Genomic DNA, 19,481 nt, shown 5'->3' with positions numbered 1-19,481 from the left:
GCCAAAGGGTGTTTGGCTGTCCCACAAACCAATGTCTAGCCTCTTAGGGCAACAATGCAACAACATACATCCCAAACTGCACAAGTGACCTCAAGGCAGGAAGAATTTCTCAACATCGTCCCTCTAGCACCAATCTAGGCACACCCTCTGTATCTAGGTGTCTGTCTGCAGCCTGAATGGCCAATAGAGAACTTCGAATAACAAGAGAGCAACAACAAGATTCTAAAATGACAAATGGAATCCAAATGAAGGTCAGAACAACCGTACCCGTTGTCCATGGAAGAAAGGCAAGCTCTGCCCTCGCATCTATCCTCTAACCGGCCCCTAGCAGCGCATAGAAGACCTTCAATCACGAGCAAATGAAGGAACAGTAGCAAATGAGATCGAATCAGCTTCCACGAGTATCAAATCGGCTCCCAAGTACTTTGTTCCAAGCCGGAACACCTCTAGGAGGCAACAGATCCACCAAGCAAGGGGCAGCAGGAGAAATGGGCAGCTTAGAGAGAGGGAGAGATAGGATTCAGCCATTGCACACCCAACTGAGCCACAAGGCTCCACAAGCACCCAAATTTGTTCCTAATTCATAGTTGCACTGACCTAGATCAGTTTCACAACTGTTTTACACTGCACTATCTGCTGTAAACAGGCGAAAACAGCCCAATTTTACATGCAGATTTCCATTTTTGACAATCGCCTCCAGCAAATCAGTTCCGGCAGCTCCTGCGAACTGAATTCTTACCAAACAAACTGTCTCCAGCTTCTACCTTTTAGCAACAACAGTAGAACTCACCACGATTTCTGAAATGAAGACTGCATGAAGCGAATTCCAGCTTGTATGAAGCAAATCCCACCCACCCTAGCTGTATTTTCTTCCTAATTTCGTCCGTTTCTTTCCTCAAATCTTTACCTACTAACTACCCTCGCATGGGCTCCAACATGTATTATTTCTGTAGCCCTGAAACAATACCTGGAAAGCATGCCCGAATACCAATCCTGCAGCAACACAAACTGAAATCAAGCATCCACACAGCTAGATTGGTTGCAAAGAGATATGCCCAAAAAGAAGGTGGGACCTTTGCACCGGCCTCTTGTTCAGATAAACGTTAGAATTGATGGTGATATGAAAGAGAAAGTCTATACGAGCAAGCACGTGGATTTGCAAGGAGAGGACGTCTATAAATTACAAAGAGCTTTGTATCAATTCAAGCAAGCACGTTGTGCTTGGTCCTTAGAGAGAAATGAACATTTTCAAGAAAATGATCTCAATAAGAGCTCATCTGATCATAATCTATATACAGCATGACGGCAAAGGCAATATAAGTTCTCATTGTATTATATATTGATGGCATTGTCATCACTAGTCATAACAAGGAACTAATGAAACGTGCCAAAAAGGACCCGAGCCTTTGACATGGTATACTATCCGACAAAGGATCAAGTGACAGATATCCTAAACAAACCTCTTGCTAGGATTAGGTAAGAGAAGATTTCCACATGATGGGGTACAAAGTCTAATTCATTGTTAATCGAGGGGGAGTATTGGAAACATGAGTCATCAACTATGGATTTGGCTCATTGACCTACCCTTGGGTCATTTGGTGGTTAGGATTATTAATGGTTTCAATATAGTGGTAGTTAGATCTTAGTTGCAAGGTTAGGCTACCTATCATTGGCACCTGGTTAGAGGCATACCCCCACATGCATCCACTATGGATGAAGCAAATGGGCGCCACATAGTACCATATTATGGATCTACCTAGTGTGGCTTTGCCACGTGTCATGCAGTCACCACCTCACGCTCTCTAGGGCAGCCAATTAGATGTTAGTATTGCATCTATGCATGTGTGTTAATGCATTCTAATTGGGCACACTGTGTCAATGCCACATAGAAGGATTGACCTTAGCTCTGCTAAAAAATCAAAGGGTGGCTTTACTCTTACACCTCCTTAGCTTGTGTAACGTATGGGTTCACTTTGTGTTGTTGCAGTTAGTTGCTGCAGTCTATATGTGTGCATCTCTCCATCTCCATGAGAGCTTTGTAGCTAGGTTGTGTGTGCAATTTGATTCTAGTTGTGTATTGCGTGAGCATCTTAATCTAGAAGGCCTCCATCTTGTTTTCTTTCATAGAAGTGACCTTCTGTATCTTGACTTTGATTCCTTGCAGCAAAGTTTTGGGATGGGTGCTGCAATCCTGGCCAAACCTTTTATACATGTGATTGACCTTCAACTTCTTGTCTTATATTCCTTGTACTGAATTCTTGGACAAATCTTTTACATATGCATTTGATATTTCTACCAAATACCCATGAACATTCTCCCTTCTCCTGTTATTGGACAGCGTATCCCACTCCACAATGCCTTGGACTGAAGCAGTCCATTCTAACATCCAAGGCAGTGAGGATGTACCCAAGTAATAAACCCCAATAGGAATTCGTTGCGTTGATGTGTAATGATAAGTTTAAAGCAGTAGCACCTGTTTGCGATATTGCCAATGCTACTCGGGATCCCTAAAGAAAAGTACGATGTCATCAAGGAAGACAAGCAGTTCTTGTTGGCAAGCAAGCTTTTTAAAACCATGAGCATCATTTTGTTGAATGCAGTCAATGCACCTATGAATCCAAAGGGCATGGAAACAAGCTCAAATTGAGTTTTCCCTATGTGGAAAGCTGACTTGTATATAGCTGGTTTATGTATGTGGACTTAATAATACCTCCATGAGCTCCCTTAAGCCATTCCAAGATGCACTTTATTTCGTGCATGGGGAACCGACCCTCAATGCAATCTTATTGAGAAGCCACTTGATGCTTCATAATGAAACTAGGATTTGTTATGAAGCACAATATGCTTGCTAAGGGAACCCTAGTGGCATCTTTCATGACAAGACTAGTGACATGTGGGGATATGCCAAATCAAAATCTTCAACCCTGCCAATGACATAAAGTCATGCATAGTCTATCTCAAGCCCTAGCGTCTGACTAGGAATCTTTGAGATCCAACAATACAACTTTCATCATTGTAGAGTGAGTTTGGGGTAGAGGCATGCACAAGTTGCTCAGTCCATTCAATTATCTCACAAATCAAGAAAGAATGAAATGGCCCTTAAGGACAGGTACAGAATGGTTCCAAATTTCGGAACTTGCTCTAAAATTGATTGTTATGTCAAACATAAGAAAAGAAAGGATCAGGCAGAAATACCTTCTCCTTCCAGTGGGTGATGAGGCAGCATCAAGGATTCCAATTCCTTCAAGGAATGCTACGTACAGTTCAATTTACATCAGTCCCTCATGCGCTTGTGTTAGCTACGGATTCCAACTATTATCCTTAGCACTGGCATGACATTCTTCTCTTCTTAAAACTGTGGTAGGGCTACCTCATAAAGTGACTCAATGTGTGTCTCATGCTACAACATATAAACCCAATATGTGCTTGTCCTATGCAATCTCAGTTTATTCATTTCTCATATCAATTTCAACATCCTGTTATACCTCACATTTCCCACAAAGATTTTTGAGCTGCTGCGCTGAATTTGTGGCTTAAACTGAGGTATATAATTTTCAAGCTGATGAAAGTTTAAAAAGTATCCAGCAATGATTAATGAGACTGCAATAGCTCATTGAAGTCCATACCACGAAATGAAAAACCGAAAATGGCATCTACAATTATATCAAAGTTGCCTGAAAAAGCTGATGATAACTCTTCAGCTTCAAGAATTGGCACCGACAGGGCTTGTAGCTGCACAACATGGTCATTATGAGTCTCTCTCTCTCTCTCTCTCTCTCTCTCTCTCTCTCTCTCTCACACACACACACACACCAATATGGTCATTATGAGTCTCTCTCTCACACACACACACATCTAAACAAGCAGGTGCCTGTCAAAAAATAATCCCTTCCTATGTCTCATGCCATACCGTGATCATGTGATCATCTTGAAATCATTAATACAATTTTCAACTCCACGGTTATAATCAGCACTACATGTTCGAAACCCACAACTAAGTTTTGCAGGATCCAGCTTGGAGTTTTTCAGGACGCAGCTTGAACGAAGGAATAAACACTCGCACAGCAACCACATATTGCTATGCTAAACCAGATCAAATAAACCAGTTTCATGGAAGTTCAGACTAAATTTGCATCTTGATAGTTTTCACTTGCAACTCTACCTCAACCACCAATGACTACGTTGTAGGATGAATAGGGCCAATGCCCCGCCTATAAGCCCCCAAATGAGGAGAGCCCAGGGCTTGATACCTCAGGATGTATAAGGGTAGATGATGCATCTGTAGAGGAATGGGCTGAGGTTCCCATGTGGGCAACAAGATGGCTGTCACATGGACAGCAGACAGGAGATCCTTCTTACTGCTGATTTGGGGCAGCCACGTGGGCCACCCACACCAGCAGGAATGGCTGGCACATGGACACAAGAACTGCATCAGTGTGCAGCAACAAAGTGGGTACCTAGGCTGGTGCAAAACTCACTGCAGAGGTACGGAGGCAGCACCTGAAGCAGGTCAGTAATCAAGTAGGTCCATGACAGATTTGGTACAGCAGGTGTAAGTTCTATTGCAGGAGGTACTGTCACGTGGGCATGAAATTCTAAGTACTTTAATGTACTACAAGACTGTGACAACTTCGGTTTTAAAAGTCCAAGCGTGGGCTTAATAATGTGTAATTAAACGCGGCATGGTGCCTAGCACATAAGCGTAATTAATCCCTAGGCCCAAAGGCATTCCAAGGATTTAAAAGAGTGGTGGTTGGAAAATGATGACGTGGCATTTTTAATGGGCCCCCTAGAGGGCCATGTACCTTCAGTGGCCCCCCTAGAGTTCCAGATGGCTCTAGTGCCTTCTACATGCTCCTTTGCCATTCCTGGACCTTCCCGGGCCTTCTAAACTTCACATGTGTGGTTTTCTCTCTCATCTTCTCCCTTTGTTGAGATTTTGGACTGGTTTTTCAGCCTTCTTCAGCTGAATTCCATTTTTCTTCATAACTCCTCACCCGTTTGGATTCCTCAACTTCCGTTTGACCCAATGGCTTCCCCTCTGCCTCCCCTTCACAGTGATACGCTTTTCCCTCCGTGCGTTTAGTAGAATGGGTAGAGCTGAGCACTTCTTTTGTTGGTCAAATTTGCAAAAGTGGCTTTTTCTAGACCCTTTTGCTTCTACAACCTCCAAGGCCTCTCCTCTTGCAAAGCTATAGCTTTCTATTAAATTTCGAGTGGTCCCACGTGCTGGAGGACTTCCGGCGATGAAGCTTCTTAAAAACCTTCTCAATGTATTTCTCTCTGAAGCACGTGTCTTTTGAGCCTAAGAACTCCCACTTCTTCGCGACAGAAGTGCTTCTTTTTGCATTTTTCAGTGGAATTCTTGCTGGTCGGCTCTTGTAAATGCTCTTTCTTCATGCCTTTGCACTCCTCTTTGGCTGAGAATGCAATTGGGCATTGGCTACTATGTCCTCTTGGCGATTGAGGACTTGGTTCGAGTTTTCAGGGCTCGGTGAGTTGTGATTTTGTTGCTGAATTTCTTTTTGCCATAAGCTATTGGTTGGCCTCGTGTGCCGTCTCTTTCTTGGTTCACAGGTGCCCAGGCAGTGCTACACGAGTCATTCTTTGGTTGGGTACTTTGCTGATTTTATTTTGGAGCTTTGAAAAGCTTTGTGAATGCCATCTGGAAACCACTCAAAGAGAGTGCAGCTGGGGTGCAGTGTGATTGCATCTGGATAGCCAATGGAATTGCACTCGGAAAAGAGAATGCCTTTAGATTGAGCCTATGGGTTAAGTGCACTTATGTGATAGTGTTCTATGCTTGAAAGCCTTGCAAAGGCTCAGTGAATTGGGGCTGCGTGCTCAGTTATAGGGAAGGTCTCCCAGATGCAACTTGTAATCATTTCACTGTGAAATATAAAGAAATACTGAAAGCGGCACCACGGTGTTTGGGGCCAATTGGGTGCACTTGTCTATGTTTGTTGAGCAAGGGCATTCTAGCCTCCATTCCTTTTTCAGTGGTTTTGTTTGTGAACAAATGGGTAAATGCCAAATGGTGATCATGCAATGGTTAATGGTTGTGATATATGCTTTGTGAGCTGTAAATAAGTGCTGAAGTGATTAAAGGTTTAGTTCCACTGCCCTCTGAGAGATTAGAGGCCGGTTTCATTGGTTCAATTGCCGAGACACCACACACTCTTCCTCAAGAGATGGGCCTCGGTAGTTTGGTGGAAGGATATCTTTGCTACACCTTTTGACAGGTGAATATTACAGCCATAAACATGGTGAGTACCCATGAGCAAGAGAGCTCCACAACTCCTCAAAGGAGAAGGCAGGAAAGCCTTAATGATCCAGCTAGTGTACAACTGCAGGGAGCACAACAAATGCCTTTTGAGCAGGCCACACATGAAGCTACAACTTAGCTCAACGGTGATACTAGTTCTAGCAGTGAGTCAGATGATGCTACTATGTTGAATGCACAACTTGCAAGTGCAGTGACTGCTTTGACTTAGCTGACTCAAAACTTGGCTCAAATTGTGCAAACAAATGCCAAGAAGAAGAAGAAATCAAGAAAGCACAAGCACAGAAAGAGAAAGTACACACTGCATCAGCTTCTCATGGCGCGGACAGCACAGTGTTCTCTTCTACTTGGCTTACTCCAACTTTTGAAGTTAAAGTACTTTCACACTGGCATGACTTGTCATACAAACTTTGCAAGAATCTTGATGATTATACCAAGAGGTTTTGGGATGTTTTGCTGCCATCGAGCTCTTACCAGCATGTTTCTTTGAAAGAGCAAATAGTGTGGATTGCCTAGTGAGCTACGTGATTATTGCATCAAAACCAAGGTGGGTTCTATGACTCAATTAATTGAGAATGCAAAGATAGCATATGCATGAATACAGGAGAAGAATTTGGGCTTTATGGACAGCAAGAAAGAAGACTTGAAAGCGTTGCGAAGGCTCAGTGAATTGGGGCTGCATGCTCAGTTGCAGGGAAGGTCTCCCAGATGCAACTTGTAATCATTTCACTGTGAAATATAAAGAAATACCGAAAGGGGCGCCACAGTGTTTGGGGCCAATCAGGTGCACTTGTCTATGTTTGTTGAGCAGGGGCATTCTAGCCTCCATCCCTTTTTCAGTGGTTTTGTTTGTGACAAATGGGTAAATGCCAAATGGTGATCATGCAATGGTTAATGGTTCTGATATATGCTTTGTGAGCTGTAAATAAGTACTGAAGTGATTAAAGGTTTAGTTCCACCGCCCTCTGAGTGATTAGAGGCCGGTTTCAGGTACAAGGGCTGCCATGTGGGCAACAGGGCCAGAAACAGGATTGCTTGAAAGGAGCAGACTTTATAAGCCCCACATACCAACAACAGACTGGTCAGCACACCATAGTTTGCGGTCGATAGGGGGCCCCATTAGGGTAGGTGGCAGACTGGCGGACGGCAGACTGGTCCGCCAGTCTGCCCAACCAATTGAGTATTTCCGAGGCCATCCAGACCTATAAATAGGGCCCCATTGCAAGAAGGTAACCCTCTCAGGGTATGCCCTCTAATACGGAGACATGTGATGAGACCCGGAATTGCCAAATCGAAATCCTCATATATTGGGAGAGGTGGATCCGCGTGTCTCCTGGTAGGGCGATGAAGCCCTCCTCTAAAATCTGTTAGGCAATGGTCTCTGTAGAAGTTGATCTTCAAAAGGAGCTCATAGTGCCAACCAAGTCCTAAATGTGTGTAACTCTAGGAGACATCCTCGAATGACTTGGTTCACCTCATGATATGTGAGCAGGATAGAGGGGGCCTCAATGCTATACTGGAAGGGAGGTAGCATGTCTATGTGGAGCCCAAGACTCTCAAACCATTTGCAAGTACGTGCATACCAACACCTCTGGTCACCCTCTGCTGCAAGTGTGCCATGGGAGGGGATAAAGCCAACCAAGAAAGCCTACAACGCTCTGTGGTGCAAGATCTATAATGTCGAATGCGGAGGAGATATGTGATGACCTAGAGTGCTGCATCGAGTTGTAGTGGGGATGGCTTGAACTCAGCCAAAACTATATGATGTGGAACAAAAGGCTTATTGTTGCGGATCATCCGTGAAAGCATGAGAACCTAAAACCTCTCAACTCGAGCCCACTCCGTTTCTAGGCCCCCAACAACGGCTGCCATACAGACCTGCTGGTCGAACCAAAGAGTTGCCATACATACCTACTGGTCGAAGAGAAGAGTCTTGGTCTGAGGGTCCTGGAAATGAGAATGAAAGCATTGTTGCTCGAGTCTCACCAACTCAGTGTACCCCCTGTTCAGTCGAGCCTGTAGCGCTAGTCGCATTGTAAAAATCGGGCCCGAGCATAGGACCCCTAGGTATGTATAGGATGCAAGTACCTCCACCGGCAACGCATCCAAGGTAAAGTGCTCTCTGTGCATGGCTGCCCCGGATGTGTTGAAGATCATGACGATGATTTCACCAAGGTTGACCTTCAAGTCACGTGTCTCATAGAAGGTATGGAGTGCTTCTAGGTGTCGCTGGAGTCCCTCTGATGAGGAGATAATAGGACCACATTATTAGCATAGAGGAGTATTTGAAGCAAGGATCACGCTAGTCAACACCAGTCCTCCAAGGGTCCCAATAAAGTTCTCAAGCTCATCTATGTAAGGGAGGGGGGGAGAGAGAGAAAACTATGGACATCTTGGTTATGCTAACTATTATCTTCATTCTTATGTTGGGGCCTGGAAATCACCAGAAGAGGGAATGTTTTAAGTCCCCATTGGATGGCTATGCTGAGGCTATGAGGCTGTCCATAGCTGAGGCTAAGGCTGCACTATGCTGTAGATTATGGAAGAACTCTCCCCATGAAAGAGGGCTCCTGTAGAGACTATGGCGTCTGTTGCTGAACAGGCGACTGCGACTGTTGCTGCTGCAGCTGCATGGGCTCCTGGGACTACTCAATCAACAATGGCTGCTCAAGAGGCTGTTCAGACTGCTGCATACATAGGGATAGAGCTGGAGAAGGGCCAACCCAGTCTATGGCCTTCAGGATGCCACAGACTAACCTGATTGGTGCTACAGACTGCCAACCTGCCATGTGGCACCTGCCCGTTGCAGTGCTCTAGCCATTCCCGCCAACCTGCAATGTGCAGACCACCTGTGCTGCTGACATCAGTAGCCGCACAGACTGGCATCATCATGTCCTTGCTGGCAACCTGCTGCTGTAAGTCCAGGCTGCAGAACTGCAATGTAGGCAGCATGCCATGCGCTGCAAGGGGACGAGCATTTTTTGAGTGAAACCTTCGGAGTGTTCGAGCTAAGGAAAAAAAAAAGCTTCCAACTATCTAAAAATACAGCAAAAATGGATCAGAAGAACACATAGTTTCACTTAGAAATATGCAAAGTATTATAGGAATGCCTATTTCATACACAAATCTTTACATGAATCTTCAGGGATGGTGAACAACATAATGGGATGGCTTTTTAAGAAACCCACATCTAGAGCATAGTTACCGATATATCCATACATATCTTGCTATTTGTGCTATAGAAACACTAGAAAGCTCTTGTCATATTGATATAAATGTATTTAATAAATAAGTAATTATATATGTATAATATTATTACATTGAGAGTGACTATGAGGGATGTTTCTTAAAGAATTTAATTTTCAAAACTCTTTTTAGGTAATAACAAAGGTACAAAGGATGTCTATGAACAAGAAAATTAAAGTTATGTGAAAGTGAATGAGTGACTATTTTGTATAATGATAAAGGGATCTAGTTCTAGTGAAAATGAAAGTGCAAAAACCATGTTTCCTAAAGAAATACCATTTTTTAAATCTCTTGAAAAACACGCTCGGATAAACCTGCTCATAGGTTTTTGCTCGTACAATTGACGCACCCTACAGGGGGAGCTGCACATGACATAATTCTATCTTTCTACCCTTATAGAATACAATTTCTGAGATTTATAGCTTTTCTTGCAATTTGGGATGTAGAATTTATAATATCTAGGATTTCCAAGTTTGGCTAGCTAATCAAAAAAAATTGTGAAGACTCTTTGTTGCCATAATTTTAGATATGTCATCCATCTTCCTAAAGTAATCACATTTCTTACAACACAATTCAATTTCCACATTCCTCACATTGCACTTTTAAAAATTATGTCTTATGTTTATGTCTTTTCTTGCCTGGCTTGTTCTCAAGCTCATTACTTGGAAGACTTTTGAAATTCGTTTTTTGCTAAGAGGGACTCATTCTCTTTAAAAAACTAGTCTAGATTGATTGGCTTCTCTAGATTGATTGGCTTCATCTTGAGTCAACACATTGCAGAATATGAAGCAATAAAAAGGTGTTATAAGTTCAAAGTAATTTTTTAAAATGGTTTCAAAAACAGTAAGAATTGTAAAGCTCACAATTCTTTCTTGATACTTTGCACAAAGATATTACAGTTTTAGGGTTTCACACTTTTAGGTTTTCAATAAACCCTAAATGAGTTATATCATTCACAAAGGATTGATTTGTGCAGCCAATTGCTACACACCCTTTTCAGAAAAGAATTGCTTCTAAAATGCATTTCTAGAGGCAATTCTTTTTCAGATAACCAATTCTTTCTTGATACTTTGCACAAAGATATTACAGTTTTAGCATTTCATACTTTTAGGTTTTCAATAAACCCTAAAGAGTTATATCATTCACAAATGAAGGATTTGTGCAGCCAATTACTGCACACCCTTTTCTGAAAAGAATTGCTTCTAAAATGCATTCCTAGAGGCAATTCTTTTTCAGATAACCAATATTTCCTTCTTTCTACATCTTGGGAGCTAAAGCTCAGGTCACACATATCATCTGATATTGCACCAAGGAATCAACAGGCGAGGCAGATGCACAATACTAAAGTAACTATAAAACTGCATTAAAAACTGTTGCATAAACATGCACAATACTAAAGTAGCTATAAAACTGCATTAAAAACTGTTGCATAAATAATGTGGACACGAGACAAAGTGTCTTAAAAGCCTTGTTATATGGAAGGATATTTGCTAAAACAGTCAATTACATTGATCTGAACCACTGGGTAATTTTGGATAGCCAGACACAAAATCCAAGGCAATGTCTGCCTTTGGAATGAACAAAGACTGGTGTCTCTCTCTCTCTACATATATGTATGTATGTATGTGCATACATCTACCTTTGTATGACTAGAATATATCCAGTCGTACAAATTTAGAAATTTATATGTATGTGTGTATGTGCGTATATAGGTGCATAAAATGTGTACAAACCTACTTCCCATATATGTATTTATGTGTGCGTACATCTACCTTTGTACGACTAGAATATATCCAATCGTGCAAATTTAGAAATTTATATGTATGTATGTATGTGCGTACATAGGTGCATAAAATGTGTACACGCCCCCGCATGAGCGCGCGTGCGTGTGTGTGTGTGTGTGTGTGTGTGTGTGTGTGTGTATAGCAAGCCGTGTGTGTGTGTGTGTGTACACGCGCGTGTTTGTTTTCGTGGAGAGGGAGCGTGAGCGCTTGGAGAGAAAGACAATCCGGTCGTGAGAGCCCCGTACAGCTTCCCCGTCTGCCCCGTACACCTGTACGGCTATCGTACAGGTATCGTACGCCAGTACGGACAGCCCGTACGACTATACTGCTCCTTCTGCAAATCTTTGCGTGATCTCGCTCCAACCCTGCGTGTGTGTGCGCCGCTATCGTTTCCTTTTTCCATAACCTTACTTTGTGCATCCGTACACTTCTGTACATCTCAATCAGATCGCCTTCCGTCAACATCATTGTCTCTTGTTAGTAATCTCTGCACCATCCTCATCCGTACGCTTGTACGGCCATCGTACGGCCATCGTACGGCGACCGTACGCTTTTCGTACTTTCCCGTACAAACCTAGCCCTACCGTATAATCTGAATCTTCTTTGGGGTTTCCTTTCGCTTTTTTTCCCTAGCTGGTCTTCTGCCAACTCCTACCTATCCCTTTGCTCACTCCTTACTAGTCATACAATTCCTCTTCTCTCTTGTGGGCTTCCTCTAATTTTCCTTTGGGACTGTTTTTTTTGGCTTTCGCCACCCTCTTACAGGTACTTCATCCTCAAGCTCCTTTCCTTACCAAGTCATGGCAGAGTATTCATATGAAAAAACATTTCAAAAGGAGCGCTCGGCTCCCTGCAAGAAGCAAAAGCAGGTTGAGGGTCAGCATGACCCAATGCATGACACACTTGAGGCTCAACTAGTATATGATGTAATGCATGAAGGATTTGCAGATACGAGAAAAGACTGGAAAGACTCGGTTCCCTCAGTTGGCCTCATGGTTGAGGTCGATGAAATTGTGGATCCAGTCAGAGAGTATGCCAAGAATGCAGTTATATTATTCTTTCCAGGCCGGATGCCACCTGCTGCAGAGATAGACAACTGGCTGACACACACATTGGCTGGCTCTTTTGTTCGTAAAGTACACTATGCAGCCAGGGGCTTTTTCGAGGTTATCATGGTGGATGAGATCCACAGACAAATGCTTTTGGAACATTCACCTCTCTTTTTTGGGCAGCAAATGGTGCATGTCTTGCCATGGTCTCCCACAAGGGACTTTCAAGCTTTAATCAGACACAGATGCCCAGTCTGGGTTGAAGTAGTTGATTTCCCCCAATGCATGGCCTCACTTTTGCCTAAAATTGCAGCCTCTTTAGGTAAAGTGGTCTGCCCCACCACGGCCAAATGGCAATTCAAACAGATTTTGCATTCTCTGGGATACTGATAATCCCACACCGGACTCTTATTCAGTCACGGTGAATAATGTGAACATGGGGAGTGCATTTTATAAACTCAAATGGGGTTTATTTGCAGGGGCCTGTTTTGAATGCAAAAAGTTTGGACACATGGCTTCACAGTGTCCACTGAACCCACATAAAATGCCTCATGTCACCTTGCCAGTACACATGCCCACCAAAGATGCTCCTACTCCAGTTGCCAACAAAAATAAAAGCAGTAGACAGCATCCTGGAAGTCAGGATAAAGGCAAAGATTCAGTAGTTACCAATGTGAATCTCACTTCACATTCACCTCCTGCTACTCAATCCATGCCCAAAGGAAAGCAACCTTCAACTGATGGCTGGCAGAGCCCAAGAAAAGTTATTTCTGCTCGAAGAATTCCACCCCCCCGCACTTGGAATGGTGCATCTTCTAGCGGAAACACCCCAGAGATCAATACAGGAATTGGGATTACATGGGCTGCAGTAACAGCCAGCAGAACACTCTTCCCTGAAGAAGAGGTTGCTGCTTTGCTGTCTACTTCTCAGGCGACTACTTCTTCTCAGGGGCGAGGCCTCGACCCTGAGATAGAAATGCAAGGCTGACCTCATACTTTTTGCTGCTGTACATAGTTGTTACATTACTATAAATATCTGTATATATGACTGCTCACATCACATGTTTTACACTCAATGTCCAGGGCATGTGTGACAGTAGGAAATGGAAATCTGTGTGGCTGTACATCAACAGATTTCAGCCTGACATAGTGGCATTACAAGAGCACAACCAACATATTTATGTAGGCAAGACAGGACACTTCTGTGGGTATGACATTTTCTATGCTGGGGAGCACTCTTTCTCAGGGGTTGTCCTTCTGATCAAACATGAGCTTCAACCAGTCATTGCATTAATGACAACAAAGGCAGATGGCTTGTTCTCCAATGCATTATTAGAGGAGAGGTGTTTGAATTTGCTTCAGTTTATGCACCTCAGTCATCTCGAGACAGAACTGTAATTTGGGATGCTATGCAACAATACCCGTGGAGATATCATGCCTACATATGTGGGGATTTCAATAATGCTCCACAACAGGGAGACAACACTTCCAGCCACGATCATATGTTATCTCCTGAAAGGCATGCATGGTCTCAACTACTTTTGCATTTAAATCTGGTTGACCTTTGGAAGGAATTGCAGCCTTTGTCACCGGGCTTACACTTTTCAACATAATGCTCTTTCCGCTTATCAGGCAAGACTGGATCGTTGGTATAGTGTCGCTCCCCAACAAAATGGGGATCTCGCATGCAAAATGTGGATTGACTATGCCTTTGTGCATTCAGACCATGCACCACTATGGCTGCGTTTATCTTTTCATAAGATGCCAGAAGATAGATTGCCACAAAGGCGACATCTAATCATCAACAATAGTTATTTGCAACATGCTGAATTCAGGGCAATGGTTACTGAAGCAGCTCATTGTCTTTCCTCTAGCAGCTATCTTCATGCTGATGATGCCTGGGCTTCTTTTATTTCTAAAATGCAAATGGTGATTAGAGCTTATGGCAAGTCTTACATGAAGACTCTGAGGGAAACCATTACTCAGGCCAAGTCTACTTGTCAAGACCTCACTGAACTCAGTCATCATCGTTCGTTGTCCATGCATGAGCAAACCACACTATGTCAGGCTAGACATTGTCTTAAACTAAATGATCACAGGAAACTGGCAAAATGGGAGACTAGAGCAAGACAAAGAGCCTTCACAGATAAAGGTTGCTCTTCCAAAGAATTTTTCAAGAGTTTGCATCAGAGGAGAATCAAAACAGAAATTTGCAGAGTGCTTATGCCCGATGGATCATGGACTACTTCACGGTCACAGCTTGCCTCTGTTTGTGTGCATCACTTCTCCCAGCAATTTGGCTCTGCAGCTCCGCCCTCGCAACAAGTTTTGCTTGCACGGAATTCACTGTTGCAAAATGTTTCTCCAATAATTTCCCCTACTCAAGCTTTGGAATTGGAGGAACCCTTTACTGAGAGGGAACTGTCAGATGCAATCAAATCATGTGGCAGATGGAAATCCCCCGGATGGGATGGTTTAACAGTCGAGTTTTTTCTAGCATACTGGCCTATTTTGAAGCATCCATTACTATATATGGTGAATGCTGCATGGCAACATCAGAAAATGCCAGACACATGGAAGAGAGGTCTTGTTAAACTCCTTCCTAAAAAACAAATTTGTGAGTCTTTGGCAGACTGGAGACCTATCACTCTTATGCCTGTAATTTACAAAGTCACTACCAAAATGATTGTTGCTCGGCTAAAGGGGTTTTTACATGATGGGTTGCATCCTGCACAATATGGCTTTGTCCCGCGTAGGCATATCACCAATAACATTGCCAATGCCTACATTGGAATTGAATATGCCAAATACACACAGCAGGATGTTTTGTTATTGCAAGTTGATATTGCCAAAGCTTTTGATACAGTTCAGTGGGATTTCATTTCATCGACTATGCAGGCTTTGGGTTTTGGCACAAAAATGCAGCAACTCATTAATTGGCTATATCAAGATAGTGAAGCTGCCTGTATACTTTCAGGAGATATTTCTCCATCTTGGACTCTTGCTTGCTCTGTCAGACAAGGATGTCCACTGAGTGCTTTACTTTTTGCCATAGCCACTCATCCACTGCTTCAATATCTGGATCACCTCTTGGACACTGACCAGCTGCACGGTTTGGAGATTCTTGGCAGTCACAGCATGATTGCTCAAGCATATGCTGATGATTCTTTCTTTACTCCAAAAAATACTCGGGCTGATCTGTCCATGATTATGCATGCTCTTTCTACATATGGATTGGCTACTGGCCTTCAGGTCAATTTTCAAAAATCAAAATTGCTGCCTTTACATGCACAGGACTGGCACAATCTTTTGTGGCCTGGGGAAATTGTCCCTGCTTCTCAATTTATTCGACATCTTGGTTATCCTCTAGGCTGGGGACTTACCCGTTCACAACAAACTGATTGGGTGCTAGTAAAGTTAAGGGCAAAACTTGAATATTGGAAGCTTGCAACTTGGCCATTACATGTTCGTCTGCGAATTACACAATCCATTTTGATAGCATACATACAATTTTATCTGCCTCTCACTATGTTCACTAAGGCAGATTTGGTTTCATTTATGTCAGCTATCATGGAAATTTTCTGGCGTTCAAAACATGGCAAGAAAAGTCTCAGATTACTCTCCATGCACCGTCTCTGTTCTCCAAAGATGCACGGGGGTCTGAACATTCTCAATATTCAAATGCATTTGCTTGCTCACAGGGGGAAAATGATGATGTAGTTTCTACAAGGAGATCAGCCTTGGGCTTTTATGATCCGCTCTCTCTTATTACATCTTCATACATCTGCTTTTGGGAATTGGCAGCCTACTCAGTGGGAATTTTTATTTGGCTCTATCCAAGGCAAGATCAGAGGATGCCCTTTTGTCTCTTCTCTGCTTCTTGATTGGAAACATATTCTATCCCACTTGGAATGGAAAGGAAGGGACTCTCTCTCGGGCAACTCTTTGAGGGCAGAGAATCTCTTTTGGTCTAAAGTATTCCATCCACCTTTGGCCATACAAGAACCCCGACGTTCTTATTTTCTCTCCTTCAAAGGCATTTCATCTGTGGCGGATGTACTTCAGGATGATGGCACAATTCTATCTTTTTCTTTGGCTGCTCACAAATATGGCTTGGGAGCTCATTATCGTCCTTTATGGCATAAAATTTCAGCAATGCTCCAACCGTACTTGCCGGTACCTCATTTAGAAATTCAGCATCGGCTTGAGGATTGGATTTTACGCTCTCCTTCCTCATATGTCCGTCCTTTGAAGCTTTCACATATTACAGTGTCATCACTATGTGTCATCACTATATAAAGTGTTATTACCTCCACCTTGGATTTCCAACAGAGTAAATACTGTTTGGCATATGGATCGTCCAATGAAGTGGTGGAGAAAAAGGCTGCGTCTCCTTTGGCATTACAAAATCCCTCTTCGACAACAGCTTTTCCTATGGCGAGTTCTCCTTGGCATTTTTCCATCTGGACAGTTACTCGCACACAGACATATTGCTTCAGCTGTTTGTCACAGATGCTCGCACTCTACTGAATCAATGCTCCATATCTTTTGGTCCTGTCCAAACACTTCTGATCTCATTGCTCTCATCAGACAGAGGCTTCGACAACGATTTCCTACTGTTACTTTTGGCAGATTTTTCTGGTTGTTTGAATTTCATCCCCAGAGACAGGGTTTTGATTTATTTTTTGTATGGGTGCGATATTGGACCCTATGGACTTTATGGATGGATAGAAATCATAGAGTCTTTGGTGATCCACTATTTTCATCCTTTCTTTTTTTCAAACGATCTCTGCAACAATCATTCTACGATTGTTTTCAGACTCGTTTGATAGATCAGGATGTGTATACAGCTTATACTGAGATCTTTTGTTGAGTAGTAGCTACTTCGTTTTTGAAGCAGCTATGAATGTAATTATTCCATAGAAATAAAAGATTTCTTCTCACAAAAAAAAAAGTGTGTATAGCAAGCCTGTGGCACTAAACAACAATGAGAAAGGGGCTCCATGATAGAAAAACCTCCTTCCTAAAATTAAAAGTGACAAATAGCTTTCACTTGGTAAGACAAAAGGCCTTCATTAAGGGAGCAGTCTCTATCATTCTTCAAAGCTGTTCTAACTTTAAGAAATAAGCATCATTTGCATACAAGTTTGGCATAGAAAATAGTTCTAATGATAAGAAAGCAAAGTGTGGTTACAAGAAGCCCTTTAGAAGAGCATTTTCCACCATAACCACAAAAAGATCACAAAGCTCTGCAAATGTTTGAAGAAAAACTCGATCCTTACAAAGCCAAAAACTAGAATGCTTCTCTTTTTTTAAGCAGCTGTATTCCAACTCTATACTGCAAACTTGTGACAAAATCTCACGGGGCGTCAGAATAACTCCTTGACTCACTTGTCCTGGCGCCTCTGCTTTGCTCCTAGTGTGATGCTCTCTATTTAATGATTCAAATTTGCAAATATACTTTTAACTTTCAAGAAAGGTCCATGAGCACTAGGATCCCCGTCACAGTCATTCACTTGGAGTTGACTGGAACATCACCCCTTTCAGTAGCAGCTCTTGTATACATTGATCTCATGTACAGATTTGGATTATATGTTAATTGATGCAACTCCATAATACAGATAGATATGTTCATGTACATACATACGCACATATGTATACTCCACATATATTATATAAAGCTACATAATACCGATAGATACGAACATATTTACACATATATTCTCCTCCCTAAACACTAAATGCAACTGGACAAATTCATCTAGAGAACATCATCACACTAAACGTCTCTCTCTCTCTCTCTCTCTCTCTCTCTCTCTCTCACACACACACACTGTCTATTGAGCTATCATAAACATTAATAATTTATCCTCTGGCTGAGCAATCATAAACATTAATAATTTATCCTCTGGCTAAACGATTAGCTAATGAAAAAAAAACCTTAGTTAAAACAATTTTCACAAACCTGAGTCACTAATCCATGATAAATAGGCTTGTCTGTACGCTTCGGGTAACAGATTGAAGGTCTATAGCCAAAATGAAAGAGATGTCTACTAGCCACAAGCCCATCACCACCATTGTTTCCAGGACCACATATGACAAGGACACGGCTGTATTGATGCACTTCATAAACCTGTTTACATGCCAGCCGGTCAATGAAAATTGAAAGGAAGGATTGAAACCAGGACGACGAAGGCACAACCTTCACAAACAAGACCTGAAATTACCTCTGCTATAGCACACGCAACGCTTAACCCAGCAAGCTCCTGAAAGGAAAAACAGAAATCAGAGAGCGCCGCACTAGTAAATTCAACAATTGTAACTTGTACACATTTAGGAAACAAACAATCGCACCCACCATTAACTGGTCAAGGCTAAAGCCTATGGGTCCCATGAGTTCTTCATCAATGGCAGCAGCTTCTGCCTGAGAGAGATAAGATATTGAATCCGGATCATGCAAATGCCGGAGGGAATCTACAGTCGCCATGCTGCTGTGAGCTCTGGTGGCAGTTGCACTGCGTAGATGAGCAGATTGTATCCACCTTGCTGCGTAACGCCTGCTTTGTAATGGAGGAGGCCGATGATCGAGTTGTCTGCACAGCGTTAAGTGATGACCAGGCAAAAACTGGAAAGACGCCTGTTAACGCAGGGAAGCCAAAAGTCAAATTCGAGTAGCAATTCGTCATTCAAAAGCCCACGAGAGGCCAGCAAACGCGTAGGCTTCCACGGGAACCCAGCAGGGACACTTGATCTGGTCCTATTGCAGAGACTGGATGTAGAATGTTCAAGATATACTTCTGCGTCATCAAAACCTTTTCCTTCGGAAAGGAGGAACATTTGCGACCCCTTGAGAGGCTTTGACAGTCCCCAATCGCCAAGCTTTCAAATCACGCTGCGAGCCAATTTTACTGTACAACAGTCGAAGAATGAAAGATATACCTTATGAGCTACCTGAAATTTGCTTGCAGGGCGGACGTCGCAGGTAAGAAAGCGGGGGGGAGAACGCGCAAAGAGGAGTGCGCTGCGCTGATCGAACAAGAGAACAAAATTGATAAGATGGAGGTTCTGGATTGGCAACAAACCGTGAATGCAAAGACAATGCAAGTGCGAGAGAAAAGA

General features: G+C 42.8%; 1 protein-coding gene across 7 annotated transcripts in view; it reads right to left on the bottom strand.

Annotated features, from left to right (window-relative positions):
- Positions 1–19,481, bottom strand: part of LOC147894695 (pyridoxin (pyrodoxamine) 5'-phosphate oxidase) — a 48,800-nt gene that overhangs the window by 29,208 nt on the left and 111 nt on the right. For 2 of the 7 annotated variants that reach the window (XM_087384504.1, XM_087384503.1), the window contains exons 2-6: positions 19,302–19,383; positions 18,721–18,999; positions 18,590–18,628; positions 18,328–18,495; positions 3,627–3,732 (exon numbers count right to left, since the gene is read on the bottom strand). In XM_087384504.1, the coding sequence (XP_087240630.1) occupies positions 3,627–3,732; positions 18,328–18,495; positions 18,590–18,628; positions 18,721–18,999; positions 19,302–19,383 (674 nt within the window). Of the gene's footprint in view, positions 1–3,626; positions 3,733–18,327; positions 18,496–18,589; positions 18,629–18,720; positions 19,000–19,301; positions 19,389–19,481 lie in introns of all 7 variants that reach the window. The other 5 variants (XM_087384508.1, XM_087384507.1, XM_087384505.1 and 2 more) reach the window with 4 other exon arrangements.

This window comes from Dipteris shenzhenensis, chromosome 14 (genome assembly GCF_047967505.1).
Source record: "Dipteris shenzhenensis isolate YYH24624 ecotype China chromosome 14, Dip_SZ_1.0, whole genome shotgun sequence".
Taxonomy (NCBI): Eukaryota; Viridiplantae; Streptophyta; class Polypodiopsida; order Gleicheniales; family Dipteridaceae; genus Dipteris; species Dipteris shenzhenensis.
This window is presented reverse-complemented; position numbering and strand designations above follow the sequence as displayed.